At 41.2% G+C, this 21,377-nt stretch overlaps 1 protein-coding gene across 2 annotated transcripts in view; it reads right to left on the bottom strand.

The window, feature by feature from the left end:
* The window catches only part of ITPR2 (inositol 1,4,5-trisphosphate receptor type 2), a 497,678-nt gene extending 483,887 nt beyond the window's left edge, over window positions 1-13,791 (bottom strand). For both annotated transcript variants that reach the window (XM_032347608.1, XM_032347610.1), the window contains exon 1: window positions 13,594-13,791. In XM_032347608.1, the coding sequence (XP_032203499.1) occupies window positions 13,594-13,685 (92 nt within the window). In that variant the 5' untranslated portion in view covers window positions 13,686-13,791. The remainder of the gene's footprint in view (window positions 1-13,593) is intronic.
* Between the last annotated feature and the right edge of the window lie 7,586 nt (window positions 13,792-21,377).

The raw sequence follows: 21,377 nt of genomic DNA, 5'->3' as shown, positions 1-21,377 counted from the left end.
TGATAAATTTTCTGAAGGGGAAAAATATGGTGCTGTAGGAGCACACAAAAAAGGAGCTCAAACCGTCTGGAAGATCAGAAAAAGTTCACTGAAGAACGGTCAGTGAGCTGAAATCTGAATAAGGAATAGGTACAAATTAGGTGAGAGGCAGGAGTTTAAGGGGGGAAATCTGCCAGACAGAGAAGAAAACACATGAAAAGCCCCTGTGGTAAGAGGAAACTCAGAATATATATGCAACTAAAAAAAAATGGGGGGAGGCACAGGGAGACATCTCCCAAAGCAGGGAGCCAGGGGAAGAAAGCATGAACAAGATGAGGCTTGTATCTCAGAGCCCAGGAAAGCCTGAAGTTTAATGACCTTTCATCCATCCATAAGCAAATGAAAGAGAAACTTCTTTCAAGTCCATGTGTTTCACTTTTAAAATAAAGCCTCAAAAGTCACACTGAATGTTTTAATCTATAAAACTTTTCAGATCTAAAGTGAAACACTACTGTCCCTTCAGTGATTCTAAGACAAGTTACTTTTCATCCCCAGTACAGCTCCTTGGTTCAGGCCTCCTTCAGGTAAGACCCTGATTCTGCCCATGCCTACCATTTGCAACCTCATTCTATCCTTTCTCTTTACCACTGTCTGATCTTCCTAGCACAAAACCTGATCATTTCACTCTCCTGCTTAAAAATCCTCCAATGACTTCACATTACCTAATGAGGAATATATGATCTGGCCTTTGTCTGCCTATCCAGTTCCATCTTCTGTTAGAATAAAGTCGAGCCAGGATTTGAGGATGTCCAGAGATCAGGTTCATTTATGGATGCTCTATTATCCCCAATATACTGGTCACATCAGCAAGATTCAAGATGGCTTCTTACAGCTCATAGAACAATTAAACGAAATGGGGGGAAGGGAGGGGAGGGAGGGTAGCGGGCAGCCAAAGCCTCCTTTAAAAACCTGACCTTGAAGTATAGTCCATGACCACCCTGGCTGCAAGGGAGGCTGGGAAATGTGGTCTTTATTCTGGGCACCCATAAAGTCAAATACTTGTTAGTATGGAAGAAAGGAAGAATGAATTTGAGGGAATAACTAGAAGTCTATGATACAGAAATTGAAATAAAAAATGCATTTTGCTAAATTAAACAGAGCTCAAACTAAATGTTGCAGTTGGCGTCAATTCTTTAGAGTTTATCACATTAATTATAATTTCCATTTCAAAAAAAATGTGCAAAATGAATTTTGATCTACTCTTTAGAAAACTGTCATAGTACAACTTTATCTAACTATTGCCAAAGTAATCACTGCCTCTCAAAACTCCTACATGGGGGCACCTGCGTGGCTCAGTGGGTTAAAGCCTCTGCATTCAGCTCAGGTAATGATCTTAGGGTCCTGCGATCGAGCCCCACAACGGGTTCTCTGCTCAGCAAGGAGCCTGCTTCCCCCTGTTCCCGTCTGCCTCTCTGCCTACTTGTGATCTCTCTCTCTCTGTCAAATAAATAAAATCTTTAAAAAAACAAAAAACAAAAAACTCCTACATGTCAATTTACCTAAATAATTCTTTACCCAGTTTCCTCAATAATGACAGTGTTTTTATACTTGCAACTTGATAATATTTTAAAAGACTTTCTGAAAGATTCTTTAGCAGCTACAACTAGAAATAAGCACTGGGTTTCACCCTAACAGATAACAATGACTTCATTTGTACTGATCAGGAAAGAGGCTCATTCTTCACATGAGTTTAGAATTGGAACTCAACTATTAAATCATGTCCTGCCAGGTAAATAGGGAAGAAAGGTAAATAAAGGCCTTTTTCTCATTTGTTAGTAATCCTAGAGATGGAAGAGATGGATTAATTAAGTAAATTTTAAATAAGTTTCATTGACTTTCATTGACAATGCGACTTAATTTGATTTAAATGTCACAATATTCACCATTCCTAGCCACAAGTGCCACAGGTATCGAGTCTTTAGTACAACAAAATTCCTTTCCTTACTTTTCCTGCCTATTTTAACAAACCAGGTTTGAAATTACCCTCTTTGAAAATGTGGCTGAAGCCAAAAATCTACTTGAAATGCAAATGTTTAAGTAGTTATGTCCCTGATATCAGCAATGACCTTGAACACTTCAGCCAAACACAAGTAACTAGTCCTTAAATCATTAACTTATTTTGGATCCCTAATGTAACTATGGTGATTTGCGTGATATATTTTTTAAGTCACTATCTTTAATTGGTATGATGTGCTTCCCTGGAATTAATTTGGAAATGAAGCAAAACCCTGATAATGTTTTGTATCTTTCATCTCAAAAGTACTTTTTTAAAGATATTACATTTTAAACACCTATCATAGAAGATCATGGTGCATTACAACTAGAGGAAATAGAATGACATTGTTTTACTTTGAAATTATTTTGTAATTTGTACATATCTATATTTTTCACTTTATTTCTCTGTCCTATATGCAAATATACCTCAATGAAGTTCTTATTTGTACACTGCTACCAGTGAAGATTCCAAGAATAAGAGCAAATAACAACACTGGAGAATTTTATGTTCTTAAAAAGAGAATGGCCAAACATGTGTAATTTGGAATAAGCCTGAGGCAAAGCACATTCTAAGAGACTCAGGCAATAGATGGAATATAAATTAATGAAGAACAAAAACACAGCAATTTGTTTTCTTCAACCTATATTTAAATGCTTATCCTTTTCCAGACACTTATTCTTAAATTTCAAAAATAAAAATTACAAGTTGTCATATGCTCTCTTCTATTTTTCTTAAGCGCTATAAATTCCCTCAACTGTTCTCTGGTTTCATATTAGCAAATTATTTCCAACTAAACTTTTTTGCCAATAGCAGTTAAAATTTTAAAAAGTCTCTCCAGATGTGTTACATACTATCCACAAAGAGAAAGAGCTGATTTAAAGTAAGAAATTGTCTCATCAAAAGCTTACAAATTCACCCTTTGTACACATTAAAAACAAAACTGAACTTTCAGAAATATCAACTTTAGTTTAATGTGGCTATAACAGGCAAACCATTAAATAAGGTTATATACAGTACCTTTTCCAGACTGCAGGAAAGCACAGAGATATGACCCAAGACATTATTAAACTACCTATTATAGTAAGATTTAATGGCACCATAAAACTAATGACTACTTCCATCTTTTTTGAAAGGACTACCTGTATGGATTCTCAAAACATTTAATAAGTAAGAGCACTTACATTGATTTTTTTTTCCAGAGAAGGACTGATATTAACTGTTATTAACTGATATTAACTGTTACTTAGAGATTTGAGAATACATATATCCTAATTCAAAAATATTTATGGAGCCAAGCACTTGAGATACTCAGTGACAAAACAGAAAGATCCCTACCTTCAAAGAGTTTATAGACAGATGATAAACAATGGATATTTAAATAGTAAATTATATTGTGTGTATTGAGATATAGTATGGGGGGGTAGGTAAAGCAGGATAAGAATAGGAACTATGGTGAGTGCTGTGAAATGGATAAGCCTGATGATTCACAGACCTGTAACCCTGGGGCAAATAATACATTATATGTTAAAAAAATTTTTTTATCTTAAAAATTTCTTTTTAATTTTTTTTAATAAAATAAAGAATAGGAAAGGCTGAGGCAAAATGTTAAATATGTTATCAATGACCCACGAATTCTATATACTGCTAGGTATATACCTAAAAGAATTAAAAATATATATCCACACAAAAGCCTATACATGAATATTCATAGCAGCATTTTTCATAATAATTAAAAAGTGGAATCAACCCCAAAGACCCATCAACTGATAGACAGAGAGACCCAATATGCTAAATCCATACAACAGGATACCGTTTGGCAATAAAAAGGAATGGAGGACTAGTGCGCGCTACACGGTTGGTTCTTGAAAACATTATGCTTGTAAATAAGTCCAGACTCAAAAGGACAAATACTATATGGCTCCACTTAGGTGGGGCACCTAGAATGGGTAAATTCATAGAGACAGAAAGTAGACTAAGAGTTACAGAGAGGAGGAGGGGACGTGGACAGAGTGATGGTCGAAAGGGATGATGAAAAAGTTCTGAAAATGGATACAGGCGATGGTTGCACAACATTGTAAAAGTGATTAATGCCACTGAATTTTACGCTTAAAATGGTTAAGATGGTAAATTGTGTATTTTCCCACAATTACTATTTTAAAAGGCACTTAGAATACTGATGATGTAATACTGATAGAATAAGCGATGATCTAACCTCCCCTGCTCTTAGCTCGCTTGCTCTCTCCCATACCAGACCGCCCAGAAGCCCGCAGAAACCAAAGGGCCTTGCTCAGTGATTTCTCTGGTAATCAAACCTGGTTTTGGGACTTCTTCATTCACATAAGTGAATAATCCAAATGGAGCCAAATTCCACCACTCGATATTCTGAAATTTAAGAAGAAAGACGCAGAGTATAGGAATTCCTGGATCCAGGTCATGTGAACGGCAGGACAGAGAGAAAGTTCTGCTATTGAGATTCCCACAGCAGCCCTGGGCTTCTGCCTTTCTCACTGCTCAGTTGTTGAGCTCATCATTCAATTTCTTGGAGTTCCTCCAGTATCCTTATAATTAACATTTCCTTCTTTGCTTAAGCTAGCCAGAGATAGTTTCTCTTCCTTAGAAACAAAAGAACCTTACTTCTAATATATTATAGACTTTTGATCCTGAGGCTTTATCCATGTAGGAAAATGATATACAAGTATCTTTCGCTTTCCAAATCTTTTGGGCTTTTGAAATCAGGTAGTAAGAATTAGGATAGCAAAGGATACTGACTGTTCTTTTGAGAATTCCAAGACAATTCAATACAAGATTTGTAAATAATTTGACTAAATGTGTGTTGGAACATCATTTTAGTCTCTGAAATTACAAAAAACAGGTTTCTTCCCCACCCAACCCCCCCATCGGAAAGTAGAACATTCCTATGAAACCTTTAAAAAGCCAAAATGCATAAAGCAAAGAAGCAATTGCTATTTCACAAAAGCAAAAATCCTCTTTGGATTTCTTTCAATTACTGAAGGCAGTTGTCAGTGTAGGTCTTTTGTTAAAGTGAAGTTGGATAAAGTGAACTTCTGGATAGTAGGAGATGCCTGTAATACACTTTGATTTGCCACTAGAAAAGTCAATCAACAAATTTATGGTCCAGTTTTATTTTTTGGTTTGTGGTGGGTTCTGTTTGTTTATGCTCTTATATTTAGCTTTGATGATCCTTGTATAATTTGAAGAATTCTCTTTTCAATAGGAGATAAGATATGGAGAATAGTAGTGTCTACTCTTAGTGATTCTTTCAAAATTAGTCATTCCCACAAGGTCTTGGAGAGCTAGATATCTAGGAATTACTTAATTAAAAACTTCAGTTTTCTCTAGGACTCCATTGAGGAATTGTTTTGGATAACTATACGTAATAAAAGTCCAGCATTTTGTAATTTCCACAAGAAAATTTTATGAGGATATTTTAATAGTGGCTCAAATACCTTACTAATAGATAGAATCTCAATAACACATTTGAATTCTAAGAATTTAGACACATATTCAAATTATGCTTAGTGCACTTCATAAGTCTTTTCCTGTGTTCATGAGAATCTATGAAAGGTATTCTGTACCAATTGGGAATGAGTGTGTGTGTATGTGTGTGTGTGTGTGTGTGTGTGTGTGTGTGTGTTTTGAATAGTCACAGGCAGTATGAAGCAAAACTCAGAGGGTCTGAACCAAATTTAAACTTCTCACATTTGGTAAATAAGCATAAAATACGTTTTTAGATCATTTCTTCTATCTTTTCATATCAAAAATATCAAATTGTTTGCTTCCTTTTTTTGGAGCTATCAAAACGGACAGTAAAATTTCACCAAGCTGCTTTTTCAATGAAAGAAAAAAGTACCAAGAATATATGCTCAAATCATGGGTATAGATTTGAGACAAATATCCATCCTAATGATCTTTCAAAGTTCAGCTTAAATACCACCTTTTCCTCGAAACCCTCCCCAGCTCTTTTAAGCCAGAAGCAATGAATCCTCTCCTGACTTCTTTATGATACTGTTTTTAATCATCTTCATGACATTTGAAAAGAATTGTCTCATGTTGTGGTTATTCAACATCAGCCTTACCTCCATCACTAGTTACTAATGGTAACTGGTAACCACTAGTTACTTCACAAATATTTATTAAGCAGGAATCGTGTGAGGTGCTAAGCATACAAAGATAAAAATGACAGTTCCTTACCTTGTGGCATTTTTAGCACGGAGAGCAAAGAAGGTGTCAATACCGTTAGTCTCATAGATCCTAGACAAGCTCTCAAAGGAAATCTCATACTACAAATTCCCAAAGATAATTTTAGTTTTTGAGATAATTAAACACTTAAGATCTAGCATCTCTGGGGCACCTGGGTGGCTCAGTCGTTAAGCGTCTGCCATCAGCTCAGGTCAGGATCCCAGGGTCCTGAGATGGAGCCCCGCATCAGGCTCCCTGTTCAGCAGAAAGCCTCCTTCTCCCTCTCCCTCTACCTCCTTATGCTCTCTATCTCTCTGTCAAAAAAATAAAATCTCTTTAAAAAAAAAAAAATCTAGCATCTCTTCCCACTATATCCCGAGCACATAGTCAGGGCTCACTAAATATTTGTTGAATGAATTAATGATTCTATCTGCGGCATGCTCCAGTATAAACCACATCACAAGGAAAATTACCTGGACTTGATTCATGATGTAAGTACGTTTGCAATTTTATGATTAAAATGTTTTTTTTAATAACCTCATAATTTATTCTCAATTCTGAGTTGGATTTCTGTGGGTATGTGTTGGTATGAACTACAAAATAGCTCTTGCTAACCAATTGTTACTTTTTATTTTAAGAAAGCTAATCCATGGGCTCCTGGGTGGCTCAGTGGGTTAAAACCTCGGCCTTCAGCTCAGGTCATGATCTCAAGGTCCTGGGATCTCACCCGGCATTGGGCTCTCTGCTCAGCAGGGAGCCTGTTTCCTTCTCTCTCTCTCTCTCTGCCTGCCTCTCTGCCTACTTCTGATCTCTCTCTCTGTCAAATAAATAAATAAAATCTTAAAAAAAAAATCTAATCCATTCATTTCGAAGACACTTAACAAAAACATTTCAACCATACATACACAAAAAGAAATCCCTCACAAACTATTGCCTATAGAAGGTGACTCGGGATTTAAAAGTATCATAGTGACTACTGAGATTACAAACATGAACAAGTCGGCCATGCTAAACTGCACACTTCTTACTTCATGCATAAACAGACTTCTAAAATAAAACAATCTATCTAGTTAGTGCATAAGTTAAATCAATCATTAAGAATTGCTCAGCATTACTGGTCAAACATTTTGTCATAATACATTTTCAAAACCAGTAATAATAAGGAATAAATGTTGTTTATGATAGACAAATGACCATCTATTTCAGCAACACCTACTGAACTAGTTTGTAGTTTCCCTTCATTGACCATAAGGAGGACAAAATTTTATTTATGCTTAATAAGGTAAATACTATTGGCACACCTGAGTGGCTCAGTAGGTTAAGTCCCTCCCTTCAGCTCAGATCATGATCACAGAATCCTGGGATCAAGTCCCCTGCTGAGCAGGGTGCCTGCTTCTCCCTCTGCCTGCTGCTCCCCCTGCTTGTGGTCCCTCTCTTTTGTTCTCTCTCTCTCATTCTGACAAATAAATAAATAAAATCCTTAATTTAAAAAAAAAAGATAAATACTCTTGACTAACAGTAATAAGAAACTGAAGAATCTTTAAAAATACCACTTTCAATTTAGCTAACTCTACTGACTACACCAGTAATAGATGTTTAATTTAAGAAACATATCTAGAATCTGGGAAATACAGGAGATACAAAAATGAAAATGAAAATCACCTATTCATTCACCATGCAGTTCTACCACCGCTAATATGCTATTGTATTTTCTTTCACTATTTTCCATATATATTGTTTTGTAATTTTTAACTAGAATTATGATTTTCTGAAGGCATATTTTTAAAACTTTCCTATCTAAATTTAGATGGGAGAAGAAAGAGAACCATAAAAAAGGCATCAATACATTTGAAAGGTACAGTTTTACCTACTGAATAAATGAATGAATGAATGGTCATTAAACTTCTACTTCTCATTATAATCTGATGATCTGTTACCAAGAACAGGTGTTCAAAAAAAAAAAAAGTAAAATTCATTCTTATTTTATGCTATTAATTTGTCATAAAAGTCCATTATTACTTCTTCTTCCAGATTTATATATGAAGAGACACCCTGTGCCTGGGATCTGAGTTTTAAATTATGAGTCTATTGTATTCTGTGTATATTTGTGAGCTATCTATATTCCATCTGTACAAGAACAGTTCCAAGGGAAAATGAGATTATGAAACGTGCTACCTAAGCAAAAAAAAAAAAAAAAAAAAAAAAAAAAAAAGTATCTATTAAACCTAGAATGAGGCCAAGCAGTTGTCTGTGAATTCTAGTCAATCAGAAGGAAGCATCAGGGGCATTTAGGAGGGACGGTTGTTTACCTGACTGAGCTTTCTCCACAAGAGAGGGTCTAAAAGCTGCAATGTTATTTATGGCATAACTTCTAAGTTTAAGAAACAGTTGACATTTTAGCTTAAAATAGCCTTTATGTTCACCACTTCAGAAACTGTCTTCGTACTTGAGCAGATTTCAAGTTCCATAAGGTGACACTACTAACCCTTAGACTTTCCAAAACAACTGAGTATTCAAGATTATACTGTCTTCTTCCTCCCCAGTGAACACGCATGCAAATATTCAATGGATTTTTAGATATTTTTATCACAATAACATATGCCTTAGCCAAAACAAAGCTAAGTTTATACAGCTAGTTAAAGCAGGAAATACTGGGTGTTAACTTGAAGAGTTCTATTGGGAAGACTGAAGATAACCTACAAATTATTCTAAAATAACACTTGACTATAACCATTCCTTGTGTCATCTGCTTGACTCTTCACTGATCAGCCAGTCCTAGGAAGGGAAAGATGTTTAAAGCTAGAAAAAGAGCCGCATAGGGCGCCTGGGTGGCTCAGTGGGTTGAGCCGCTGCCTTCGGCTCAGGTCATGATCTCAGGGTCCTGGGATCGAGTCCCGCATCGGGCTCTCTGCTCAGCGGGGAGCCTGCTTCCCTCTCTCTCTCTCTCTGCCTGCCTCTCCATCTACTTGTGATTTCTCTCTGTCAAATAAATAAATAAAATCTTTAAAAAAAAAAAAAAAGAGCCGCATAATTCAATGAGTAAAAGAAGAAAAGATAATAATAAATCAAATTTACAAGTATTTGAATATCAAAAATGTTAAACAGAGTAAAAGATCAGGAAGGCAAATTCAAGGGACTATAAATGGGAACAATAAAAGGTACTCATTTACAGTTTTATTCATCTGAGGAATGAAGCCAGAATTATAAACTGTGTGACACACCACCACCCTACATAATGTCCGTCACTGAACATGGAAAGAGGGAAGAGAAAAGTTCACTGAATTGGCCAAAATCAAGCAGAAAGTAAGAAATAAGGGACACAATCTTGTGTCACTCTGGCTAAGAGACGATGATGATACTTTGTGGTCACTGTATCAGTGATGCCACTGATGGCTTCCTGAGACCTTAACTAGTAGGTGTTGATTCTTGGTAGATCCTACAAAGAAACCTCAAACCAAAGGCAGCAATCACACACACACACACACACACACACACACACACACACACAAATACACATATCACACGTGTCATTTGCTAACTTCTCAATCGTGTGGAGGATAGACAATGAAGAAGTTAAACACCTTTTCACTATTCTATCCCACCCATCCTGGGAGTTCTGCCGTGCTCATTCCCACTGTATGGTATCTAACCATTTGGTCAAGTGGATGGACCCCGAAATATGAAGTGTCACATACAGCAATGACTGGGGAAGTAAGTCTCAGGGTAAAGAAAATTTAAAAGGGGAGATGGAACAATTACCACTATATTTGACATTGTACAGCAGATCCCCAAACTCCTTCCCTTTTTTTTTTTTTTTTTTTTTAAGATTCTATTTATTTATTCAGGGGGAGAGAGAGAGAACAAAAGCAGGGGGAGCAGCAGGCAGAGGGAGAAGCAGGCTCACCACTGAGCAAGGAGCCCAGCATAGGACTTGATCGCTTGATCGCTTCTTAACCCACTGGGCCAGCCAGGCATCCCTAGTGCCTCCCTTCTTTTTTTTCTTTTTTTTAAGATTTTATTTGTTTATTTGACAGACAGAGATCACAAATAGGCAGAGAGGCAGGCAGAGAGAGAGGTGGAAGCAGGCTTCCGGCTGAGCAGAGAGCCCGATGTGAGGCTCGATCCCAGGACCTGGGATTATAACCTGAGCCGAAGGCAGAGGCTTTAACCCACTGAGCCACCTAGGCGCCCCACCTCCCTTCTTTTTAAAAAGTAAAAACAACAAGGGCACCTGGGTGGCTCAGTGGGTTAAGCCTCTGCCTTCAGCTCAGGTCATGATCTCAGGGTCCTGGGATCGAGCCCCACATTGGGCTCTCTACACAGTGGGGAGCCTGCTTCCCCCTCTCTCTGTCTACTTGTGATCTCTCTCTCTCTCTCTCTGTCTGTCAAATAAATAAATAAATAAATACGACAACCCTAAAACATACCATTAGCAAAAGAGACTATTTAAAATATATGCAGCAGCATCATTCTACAGGATTTAAAGCAATTTTCCTTAAATCGATATAAATGTTTCCTAAATAGATCTTTAGATGAAAAGTTAATTGAGAAAATACATATTAGGCCCCTCTGGCACCTACACAAGCTGGGAGAACAATACTTCAGTCAGCATTAATTTGGGATTCAGAAACATCAAGTAGGTATTGGTTAAAGGATAACTGGAGAAAAAAGAGGAAATGCAAATCTTTGCAACTGGGGCATTCTAATTTCTCACAGACTGAAAAATCAAACTTAGAAGCTGGGTCACAGAGCCTAAGAAAATCCTCCCATATTTCCAGTAGGAAGTACCTCTAAGAGGAACCTGCTAAACTCTCATGGAGTGAAACTGATTTTTTTTTTTTTTAGCAGAAAAACTCATTACCTTATTGCAAAACTTCCCCAAAGTTAAATGATAACAATGCATATCCTCCAAAACTCCCTCACACACTAAATGTTAAAAGCAAATGTTCATTTGCAAACAAATATCTTTACCAAGAATAACCTTGAAATGCTGTGTAAACTAAGTTCTCATTAACTACTCCCTTAGGCTGAATTTTAAAAAACCATCATGCTATCCAAAGTATCAAATAGAAAATTAACACAAAAATCAGAAACTTTAAGATGAGTTTCTAGCTCCACCAGTTAGAGAAAAAGAATATCCAATCAAAGCACCAAGCTTTACCAAGAGCAGGATGGGTAAAGAACCTTCCTTACCTCAGAACTGAGCTGCACAGAGGTCTTGTCCTATTAACCTCAAGGAGACTCGGTTTGTTAACCCGAAAATAATACTACGCACATTCTAAGGAAACCCAACTTTCAAAACACCAGCAAGAAATAATGAATACAAATAATACTTTTAGAAACATATGCTACATTAAAGGTAGGAGCTTACTTTTCTCAAGGCTTAAAGATTATGATGTGTAACCAAAGAAACCACACTTTGCTGGGACTCTGGAGACAGGGTTACAGTTCCAGCTTGAGGCATGAATGTCCCCCATTTCTTAGGCAAGTCACTTCATTTCTCATCCCCTCAGTTCCTTGATCTCTAAAAGGAGTAGGAGAGACTCCACAACTGCTACAGTTGTAGCTTCCTGATTTTTCACCTCTAGCCCCATGTGGGTCTAGGTACACAAACACATCACTTTGCTGAACAAGACTCTACAAAAACATAGCCCTTTATTTACCCAGGCTTTATACTCTATTCCTTGTCCTTTTCATTATTTTGTCCACAAGGGTAACTATTGCCCACAGTCACCAAGGTAGTGATGATTAGAAGAGCAAACACATAAGTGTTTATTAGGTGCCGGGTACTGGGCTAGGCATTTTGCATATAATAACTCCCTTCTTCAACACAGTCCTATGAGGCAGAAGCCAGTAGTATTCCCATTTTTAGACAGGAGGAACCTGAGATACAGAGCAATTCTGTAATTTGCCCAGGGTCATAAGATTCACAGGTGGATTTGCCAGGATTTGACCCTGAACATTTTGGCCCTGGAGCATTTCCAGACTCCCACCCAGAGAGTTTATGGTTGGAAAAGGTGAAGTGCAGCGGAGTTCATCTGCAAAATGTTGTTGGGGGCGCCAAAACTGACCTCACACTGTGAACTGTGTCAGGAACAAACGGTAGCTCCTGATTTACAAGCCCAACAGTTGCGGCTGATACATTTTTCTTCCACACTGCAGTTTCACAATTAACACTGACCTTAAAGGCATTAAATTATTCCTCCCTCCCTTCTCTCTCCTCTTAGGGGAGATGCACAATTAACACACGCTGTACTAAGTTAGGTGACTTCCTCGTGTAGGCACCACTCCGTTATAATATGGCTCGCAGTCACGGTCCAAGGACACTGCATGTTCAGTCATGTGCCCTAAAACCTACCAGCAGACAACAGTGACCAGCCAGGAGTGGAAACACCAGTTCCGCAGCCTGAAATCTTGTAGACGGGGCAGTCTGAAGTACTGAGGCCATAAGGTAACCCAGAAAAATGCGTGCGCATCGAAATACACTGCCTTGTGCGTTTAAACTGCTAACTTGTATTCACAATCAGGACAGAGAGAAAAATGCTAGTAATCAAGGAAGTCCTATTCAACCAATTAGCACTTGGTATGTTTATATACATATCTCCCCCACTCATAAATCACTCGAATCTCAAGAGCCGTGCACTTGGCCGAGTTCCAGGCGAGGTTCAGGATTTCAGTGAGGCAAGACCCGGGAAGGAGAAAAGCACGTCTGAGTTCTAGAACCCAAGAGGCCCTCAGAGATCCCCGGGGGTCACGGCGCTGCACTCGCCCCTCCACTACCCGTGAGGCGGGGGGCAAGTCCCCGATGCGCGAAGTCCAGAGGAAATTATTTCAGAGGCGACGGGACGGTGAGCAACCAACCCGCGCAGGGGCAAAGCCACACCGGGGCTCACGACCACATCGTTGGGGTTTCACGTCCGAGGCCACAGACTTTTACCCACGGCTCTCACAAACCCGGCCCGGACAGACAGGGGCTTGAGAGTGGGGAGCTAGCAAACCCGGGGAGAGGTGCAGTTTTGCTTTACCTTTAAGGGAAAACAAACATTTTAACGAAAACAACCCATGGAGAAGCTAGCGAAGACTTCTCCCCGGGGCCTGTCTCCGGGCTTTTGAATCACTTCCTCCTTTTCTGATGAGTCTCTGAGCTTGAGATTACAAAGTTGCTGAGAAAGTGTTGCCGCTCGGGGCAGCTTCCTGCGAGCGAGCCGAGCGCCCGGCGCTGTCCGCGGGCGCAGACACAGCCGCGCGGCCCGGCCACCCCCCGGCGGGAAGCTGGGGGACGCGGCGGCGCGAGCAGGGGCGGGGACGATTCCGCAGACGGAGCGCGGGCGCTGCCCAGCCCTCGCCCCCCGGCTTACCCCAGGGTGCTGATGAAGCCGTTGACCGAGCCCTCCGCGTACAGGGACACGATGTCCCCTATGTAGAGGAAGCTGGACATTTTATCAGACATGCTGCTTCATGCTCGAAAGCAGACGTCCCTCCTCTTTCCTGCGCCCTCGCCGCCCTCTCTGGGGAGCCGCCGCGGCGGGGGCGGCACGGAGCGCACGGCTGCAGCGCCGACAGCGGCGGCGAAGGGCACGGCCCGAGTGACCGAGTGTCGTGGCTCAGCCGGGCCCCCGCGCCGGGGGAGCGGGCCAGGAGCGCAGCGGCAGCCGCGGACACCCCGCGACGTGCGCAGCCCCGGCGGCGCGAGAACTGCAGCCGCCGCTTCCCCGGCAGGTTTCCTGTTCCTTTCAGAAGTTTTCTCTCCAACACCTTTGCTCCTCCTCCCGCCTCCTCCGCTCCCCACTCCGTGTCCCCTCCCCGCTCTGCGCCCCCACCGCGGCCGTTCCCGCCGCCCGGCCGGTGCTGGTGGTTGCAGAGCCCCTCGGTCCCCTCGGGGGAATTTTTGGACCAGGTGGCGATGCCCATTGGGCTGAGGGGAGGAGAGGAGCCCGGGGAGAGGGGGTGGGAGGCCAATCAGCGAGCGGCGGCCGGGGGAGGAGCTGGGCCCGGGCGGGGCGACTGTGCCTAGGCCGGGCCACCCGGGAAGCCGCGCGCTGTGGTGTACCGCGGGCGCTGGAGGGGCAGCGGGGCCCCCGAGCCGGGGAGAGGGCGCGTGATAGTCGCCCTGGAGCGTCCGGGCCTGGCGTGCGACATTCCCCGCCAGGGAAAGCGAGGGATGGCGGGGCCAAGACGTCTTCCCCGAGTTTTTCAAGGGGCAGGGAGGGTGACCGTTGGCCTTGGGCCGGGCGCGGAGGACGCGAGCGGTGGAGTGAGCCAGCTAAACGCCTGGAGATGAAAAGGTGGAGCCGGGGACCATGGGTGGGGGTGGGTAATTTGCTGACGCAGGCAGAGGAAGGTGTTGAAGTAAGGGGGGGGGTGGAAATAAAGAATAAATACATAATAAAGAAAATAAGGAAGAGGGGGGAGGGAGGAAAGGAGAAAGGGAGGAAAGGGGGGGAAGATGGATGGATCTGTAGTTCCTTGGAGTATGTAGGTTTTGTCTCAAGTATGTGGCATTAGTGAAACTTGACCTGTCAGTAGGTGTCCAGGTGGACGCGAACTTCCATGGAGGTAAACCTCACATGGCCGAGCCAGCAATTCTTGTAGCCAACCGGTAGTGGGGAACCTTCTCTAGTCTCCAAGGACAGGCCTCCTGTTGATTCCTTAACTCCAAGCCAGTTTTAACCTTCCACCTCGTGAGCCCATTGTCAGCATCTCACCGAAAAAAATTCATATGTTTAAATTTAAAGATGCTGACGGTTAAAACTCCAGCAGTCACAAATGATAGTAGTGGCTGGACACGTTTCCACACCTTTATGCTTTAATACCCCTCCTCTTATCATTTTAGAAGTCTTTTGCCCTACCTTTCTGGAAGACCTGGAGAAGGCAAACCCTTTTCAACATGGGTTATGACACTAGCGAACTAATCAAAGAATTGCAACTCGCCACAGAGCAAGGTCTCCAGAAAGGGTGAGGAGGGGGCTGTGCCTGCAGAGGAGTGTATGTCAAATTGTGCACCTGACCAAAACTTAAATTATAGTGCAGAGATGTCTTACAGTTCGTTGATGGTTTGGGTTGAGACTTATAATCACATAATGGAATATGAAAGAAAAATAAGGTTCATATTCAAATGTGTATGCTTAAAAAGCTTGCAGGAAAGAAAAGAATAGAGCGTTCGACCCAGAGTCCAGGAAATGCCCCCGCAAAGCCTGTAAGTGCTGAGATAAACTGGACCCAGTCACTGTCCTACCATGCAGCTGACAGATCTCTTTAGTTCCGTGTTCTCATTTGGAAAAGGGTACTAAGCAACTTGGAAATGCCTGTTGCATGATAGAAACCCTCCTGTGTCTACAGAAATGGTACTATTGTTTGGGGCCTCTGAGACACTGAACATGAACTATTTAAAAGTTTCAGATGGAACAAAATGATGACCCTGGAAATGGAGGTTTCTGTTTATCTGGGGGATCTGGGTATTTCATTCTATTGTTGCCCTTACTGCATTGTCCTGTGCCATACATGTAATGGATACTCAACAATTATTGCTCAAAGTCATAAATTTTTTCCTTGGACACTGGAACACTCAAAACACTGCTGGAGGAAATGTAAAATGGCACTGCACTTTGGAAAACAGTTTAGGACTTCCTCAGAAAGTTGAACATAAAGTTACCATTTGACCCAGCAATTCCATCTCTAGGTATATATCCAAGAGAAATGAAAACATTTATATATGCACACAAAACTTGTACACAAATGTTCACAGTAGCTTTATTCATAAAAGCCCAAAGTGGAAATTTCCCGAATGTCCATCAATTAATGAATAGATAAACACAGGGGAACACTATTTGACCATGAAAAGGAATGAAGTACTGATTCATGCTACAACATGGATGAACCTTAAAAAGATTCTGCTAAGTGAAAGATCATATATGATTCAATTTATAGGAAATGTCCAGAATAAGCATATCTATGGCCAGTGGTACAAAGGGCTTGGAGTAGGTAAATAAAGCACACAGGGTTTCTTTTGCGGGGAGATGAAAATGTTCTAAAATTGTGATGGTTGTACATCTCTGGGACTATGTTTAAAACATATTGGGATGCCTGGGTGGCTCAGTCAGTTAAGTGTCTGCCTTTGGCTCAGGTCATTCTTCCAGAGTCCTGGGACTGAGCCCCATCTCGGGCCCCTCCTCAAGACCTATCTGGGGCTCCCTGCTCAGTGGGAAGACTGCTTCTTCCTCCCCCTTTACCCTTCTCCCCTGCTCATGCTCTCTCTCTCTCTCAAATAAATCCTAAAAATTAAAAAAAAATTAAAAAATCAGTAAAAAACAGTCTCAGGGTCGGGGATGGAGAAGAACAAAAGGTAAGGTTAAAAGAGACTCCCGCAGGACTGGGTGCTTGGGTGGCTCAGTTGGTTAAGCGGCTGCTTCGGCTCAGGTCATGATCCCAGCGTCCTCGGATCAAGTCCCACATCGGGCTCCTTGCTCAGTGGGGAGCTTGCTTCTCCCTCTGCCTCTGCTGCTCATGCTCTCGCGTGCTCTCTCTCTCTCTTTCTGGCAAGTAAATAAATAAAATCTTAAAAAAAAAAAAAGAATATATTTTCTGAAAAAAAAAAAAAAGAGAGACTCCCTCAAAAAGTATTCTTCAAACTTACACTTGTGTTTGGCCATTTTTTTTTCTTTAACTTGACCTCTGTGCCCTTGGTCCTAACTGACACCTACTTTGGGCAAGGGTGGCCTCATATCTAGCTGCTCAGACCAGGAAAAAGTATTAGAGTACAACTGAAAAGATTCAGTGAAACACTAGGTAGGGTAAAGCCTATCACTTCATTCCTCACTAATCATCTGACTAACTATGCAAGGTCAAAAATGTCCCAGCTTCCAATAGAAATCAACTTTTGCTTTTTTTTTTTTCTTTTCTTTTAAATAAATTCTACCAGGGCACCTTGGTGACTCAGTTGGTTAAGCATCTGCCTTCAGCTCAGTTCATGTCAAAAAAAAAAAAAAAGTAAACTCTTTGAGCCCAACATGGGGGCTCAAACTCACCACTAGAGACCAAAAGTTGCATGCTCTACTGACTGAGCCAGCCAGACACCCCTAGCAATCACATTTTCATCAAATGGCTTCACCAACCTCTTTAAGAATCCAGGCACCAAGTCTTGGAGTCACTCTTTATTCCTTTCTCTACATATTTCTTCCTCTTCTATTATCTCAAATATGTTTCCTTTTTTACTTTGCCCACTATCCTTGCTCCATTCTGTAGTGTTTCTGATCATTGTCCCCTACCCTTCCAGTCCCCCTACTCACCACCCTCATGGCAAACCAGCACTGTCTTCTTACAAAGTTGATAGCATCAAAACTTTTCAAACTTACAAGGATGCCCCATTGTCTACAGAAGGAAGTTCAAAGACCCTAACCTGCTGGAGTGAATATTAGATGTTGTGAACATCAGTCCATGTAAATGAATCTCCTGTGCTGAGAATACAAGACACTTCACCGTGTCCCAATATTCCGGGCAGTCCATGATCCAGTCTCCTTTTCTCTCTAGCCTTGGTTTCTCCCTCTTCCACTCCTGATATCCTCACAGAAAACTAGACTTCCCACATACAAGCTGGCACTTTTAGATCCATGTCTTAGAATGTGAGGTCCCCCTCTGCCAGAAATTCCTCCTCCTCCTTCCCTTCTCCCATCTCTGCCTGTTCAAGCTCTACCTCCCCAGTGAGGCTTCTCGGATTCTTGGCCAAGGCCAAGTTCTCACTCTTCATGAATTCCCATAGCCAGACCACCCTGCCCCTAACATTTGTGGGTCTTCAGGGCAAGAGTAATCGGAGACACTCATAACAGTCTGAATATTAAACGTTGCAAATGAAGCTAAGTAACTGTTACAGGTAGTACAGGGAGAATTGGCCTACATTTCCAAGTTCATCCTCTCTACATTTCTACATGTACATCTCTACAAGTGGTTGAGTCATTCCTCAACCACTTCTTGGGCCCACCTTGCTCATACCAGATGTCCAGTCCACACTCGGGAGGATGGGTAAGGGACCATCTATGTGTAGGATTCTGGGGTCTCATATACCCAGAACATATTCTAGGAGTGGGAGGAAACTTGGGCTGATGGTAGGTATGTCTCCTTGGTCCAGAATAGGGCCCTCTACAATTCAAAGCCCAGGGAAGGAGCCCAGTTGCCCAGCCTAAGGGTACATCTCTTTTTAGGTACCATTCAATACTTTGTACCTTGCCTTCTGGTTATTTCCATACATCTTGAGCCTTACCTCTTGAGAATGAGTGTCTAATTCATGTTTTATCCGTTATGGGGCCTAGCAGTCCTCATTTAGGGCTTCAATAAAGAGTTGATAGATTGATGTAATAATAACTAATATGGATTTTTTTTTGAGAGAGAGAGAGAAAACACACACTTGAGGTGGGGGGCAGGGGGAGGGGGATGGAAAGAGAGGGAGAGGATCTTAAGCAGACTCCACACTGAGCAAGTAGACCTACTCAGGGCTTGATCTCATGACCCTCAGGTTATGACCTTAACTGAAATCAAGAGTTAGATGCTGAACTGACTGAGCCACCCAGGCACACCTGATAAGGAATTTTTTAATGCTTAAATATTTTTATTACCTCTGATGGGAATAACAGAAGACGTCACAAACATCAGTTCAACCAAATGACATTTAAAGAGTCTCCTGTGCTGAGACTATGAATCACTTCACCAAAAGCCCAGTCATCATTGCCGTAAAAAAATCTACAAGAGAGGTAATAGATAGAGCATAGTATAATATTGGAAATGTTTACTCCCAAAAGATTGATTATATCAAAAAATAAGTGCAATAAAAAGTTCTTCCATCAGAGATAGTTTCAGGGTGATTTATATCCACTGTTCACTTGGATTCCTCAGATCAAGACTAGAAGTGAAAGGGTTTGAAATCTGTGATCTGTCAACTGAATCATGAATAGCTTTCCTCATTCCCTGCCTAGTACTAAATATAATTTTTAATATGTAACTGGCTTATTGAGCAGTTTGCCTCATGAAGTACAAATAAAATATGAGTTTTTAAGTGACTGCCTTGCAACATCAAATCTATATGTTCTGTTCCGTAATGACATTTCAAGGAGAGCCCTTGGATGTAGTTATTTTCAGTTATTAAACATACACACATACCCCATTCCAGGTCAGTTGAAAACTTGGTCACATCTCTTCCTGACTTCCTTAGATTAATGCAGCAGCCATGAGGAAGGGAGTGTGGGGCTGTCCTTTTCTCCTCTCCATACATCTTTGCATTTTAGCTCCTTCCATGTTGGGTTAGGGAAGTAGAATCAGGATGAAATGGGCTAACATATCACTCTGAACTGGATGTATGATTCCAGTCCTCTTTGCTGTTTGTCTGGCCAGCACTGACTGGTTGCATTCAGGTAAGTATCAAATGTTAGCTCTCTCTTGGGCCCATGGGTGATGTTTTTAGCTGCTCTGAAGGATTTCTGCAATGCACAGTTCTTTGAAGTGGGAGAGCTGCCCCTGGCATGACCTGCTGCAAATCCTGAAGCTCCATCATCGGCAGTGTAGCCCGCAGGCAGAGTCCTCTCCTCTCCCCTTGGGCAGAGTCCTAGCAGCTGTGGTCTCCTTGTGTCCATAGGAGATTCAGGCAGGGTCTGCTTTACAGTTGTGCAACCTGTGCTGTAATACGTGGTCGAGTGCTTAGAAGGGCCCCATGCTTGATTTGATATTTCCCTGGCACCATCTTGAAATTCTTATTTTTGAACAAAAGTCCCACGTTATCTTTTGCACTGGGTCCTGAAAATTTTGTAGCCTGCCGTGCATTCTGACGTCCTTACTGCACCAGAATGAGCTATAAAATACTCCATGGGCCCCCTCATTCCATCAATCTTTCCATCTTTCTCCAATTTCCTTTCCCTTTCAGATAGATCAATAAGTCTGACATACCAAGAACCAACCTATCTCCAGTTAGGAGAGTCATGAGTGCTAGCACTCTTCACATCTTCCCCTCCAAAATATCCTCCATGGAGATGAGGAAAAAGCTCTACCTCCCCTCACTATCTCAGCTGAAAATGGACAACACCGCCAATTCACCATAACTGATGTATATTCTCTATGGAGAATCAATGCATTTGTTCTCTCATAAATATACATTAGTCATTGATACTTTTGATGTGAAATTTTGGACTAAAAAATTCTGTGTACTTGAGGAATAGTGGATGGTATTGGGGAGAATAAAGAAAGAGAATCTCGTGTCTATCCTCAGCCACTGTTGTGAGCCAGATCCTGTGGTCAGCTCCCTGAGAGTCATCACCTTTTCCCCGTGCCTGAATTAACACCACACCCCAATTCCAGGCAGAGCCCCTGAGCAGTCAAAACCAGTGCTTCTCAAACTTGAGTGTATATGAGAACCATCTAGAGGGTTAAAACACAGATCCCAGGGCCCCATCCCCAGAGATTCTGATTTAGCGGGTACTCGCATGTCTGAAGGGGGAACTATGCATGGGCACAGGTTGTACAAGACAAGGTTAAAACAAACATTGGCTAGTGGGAGGCCTTGTTGAGAAAATGACTTGTTTTTCATTTTCATTTTAAAATAAGCTCAAACACAGAATAATTATAAAGAGAATACAGAACTTTGATCCAAATTCAACATTTTTGTCATTTGCCATGTCTGTTTATAATTGTCTTTCTCTACGCACACACACACATACACAGACACACAATTTATTTTCAGAATTACTTGAGTGTAGGTTGAATACATCATGCCCATTTATCTCTTAATACTTCATGTATTTTTAAGAATAAAGAGATTCTCTTATATAGTAGTCCCCACTTATCCTCAGGAGATACGTTCCAAGATCCCTAATAGATGCCTAAAACCACAGATAGTACCAAACCTTATCTATGCTATGTTCTTTCCTATACATATATACATACCTATGATAAAGTCTAATTGATAAGTTAGGCATAGTAAGAGATTAACAACAACAATAATAAAAAGAACATTTATAACAATATACATAATAAATTTATGTGAATGTGGCATCTTTCTCTCAAAATATCTTATCAACCTGTACATAGACTCCTTTTCTTCTCATGATGATGTGAAATGACAAATTGCCTATGTGATCAGATGAAGTGAGGTGAGTGACATAGACAT

This window comes from Mustela erminea, chromosome 6 (genome assembly GCF_009829155.1).
Source record: "Mustela erminea isolate mMusErm1 chromosome 6, mMusErm1.Pri, whole genome shotgun sequence".
Classification (NCBI taxonomy): Eukaryota; Metazoa; Chordata; class Mammalia; order Carnivora; family Mustelidae; genus Mustela; species Mustela erminea.
The sequence above is the reverse complement of the archived record's forward strand: the minus strand, read 5'-3'. Positions and strand labels throughout refer to the sequence as shown.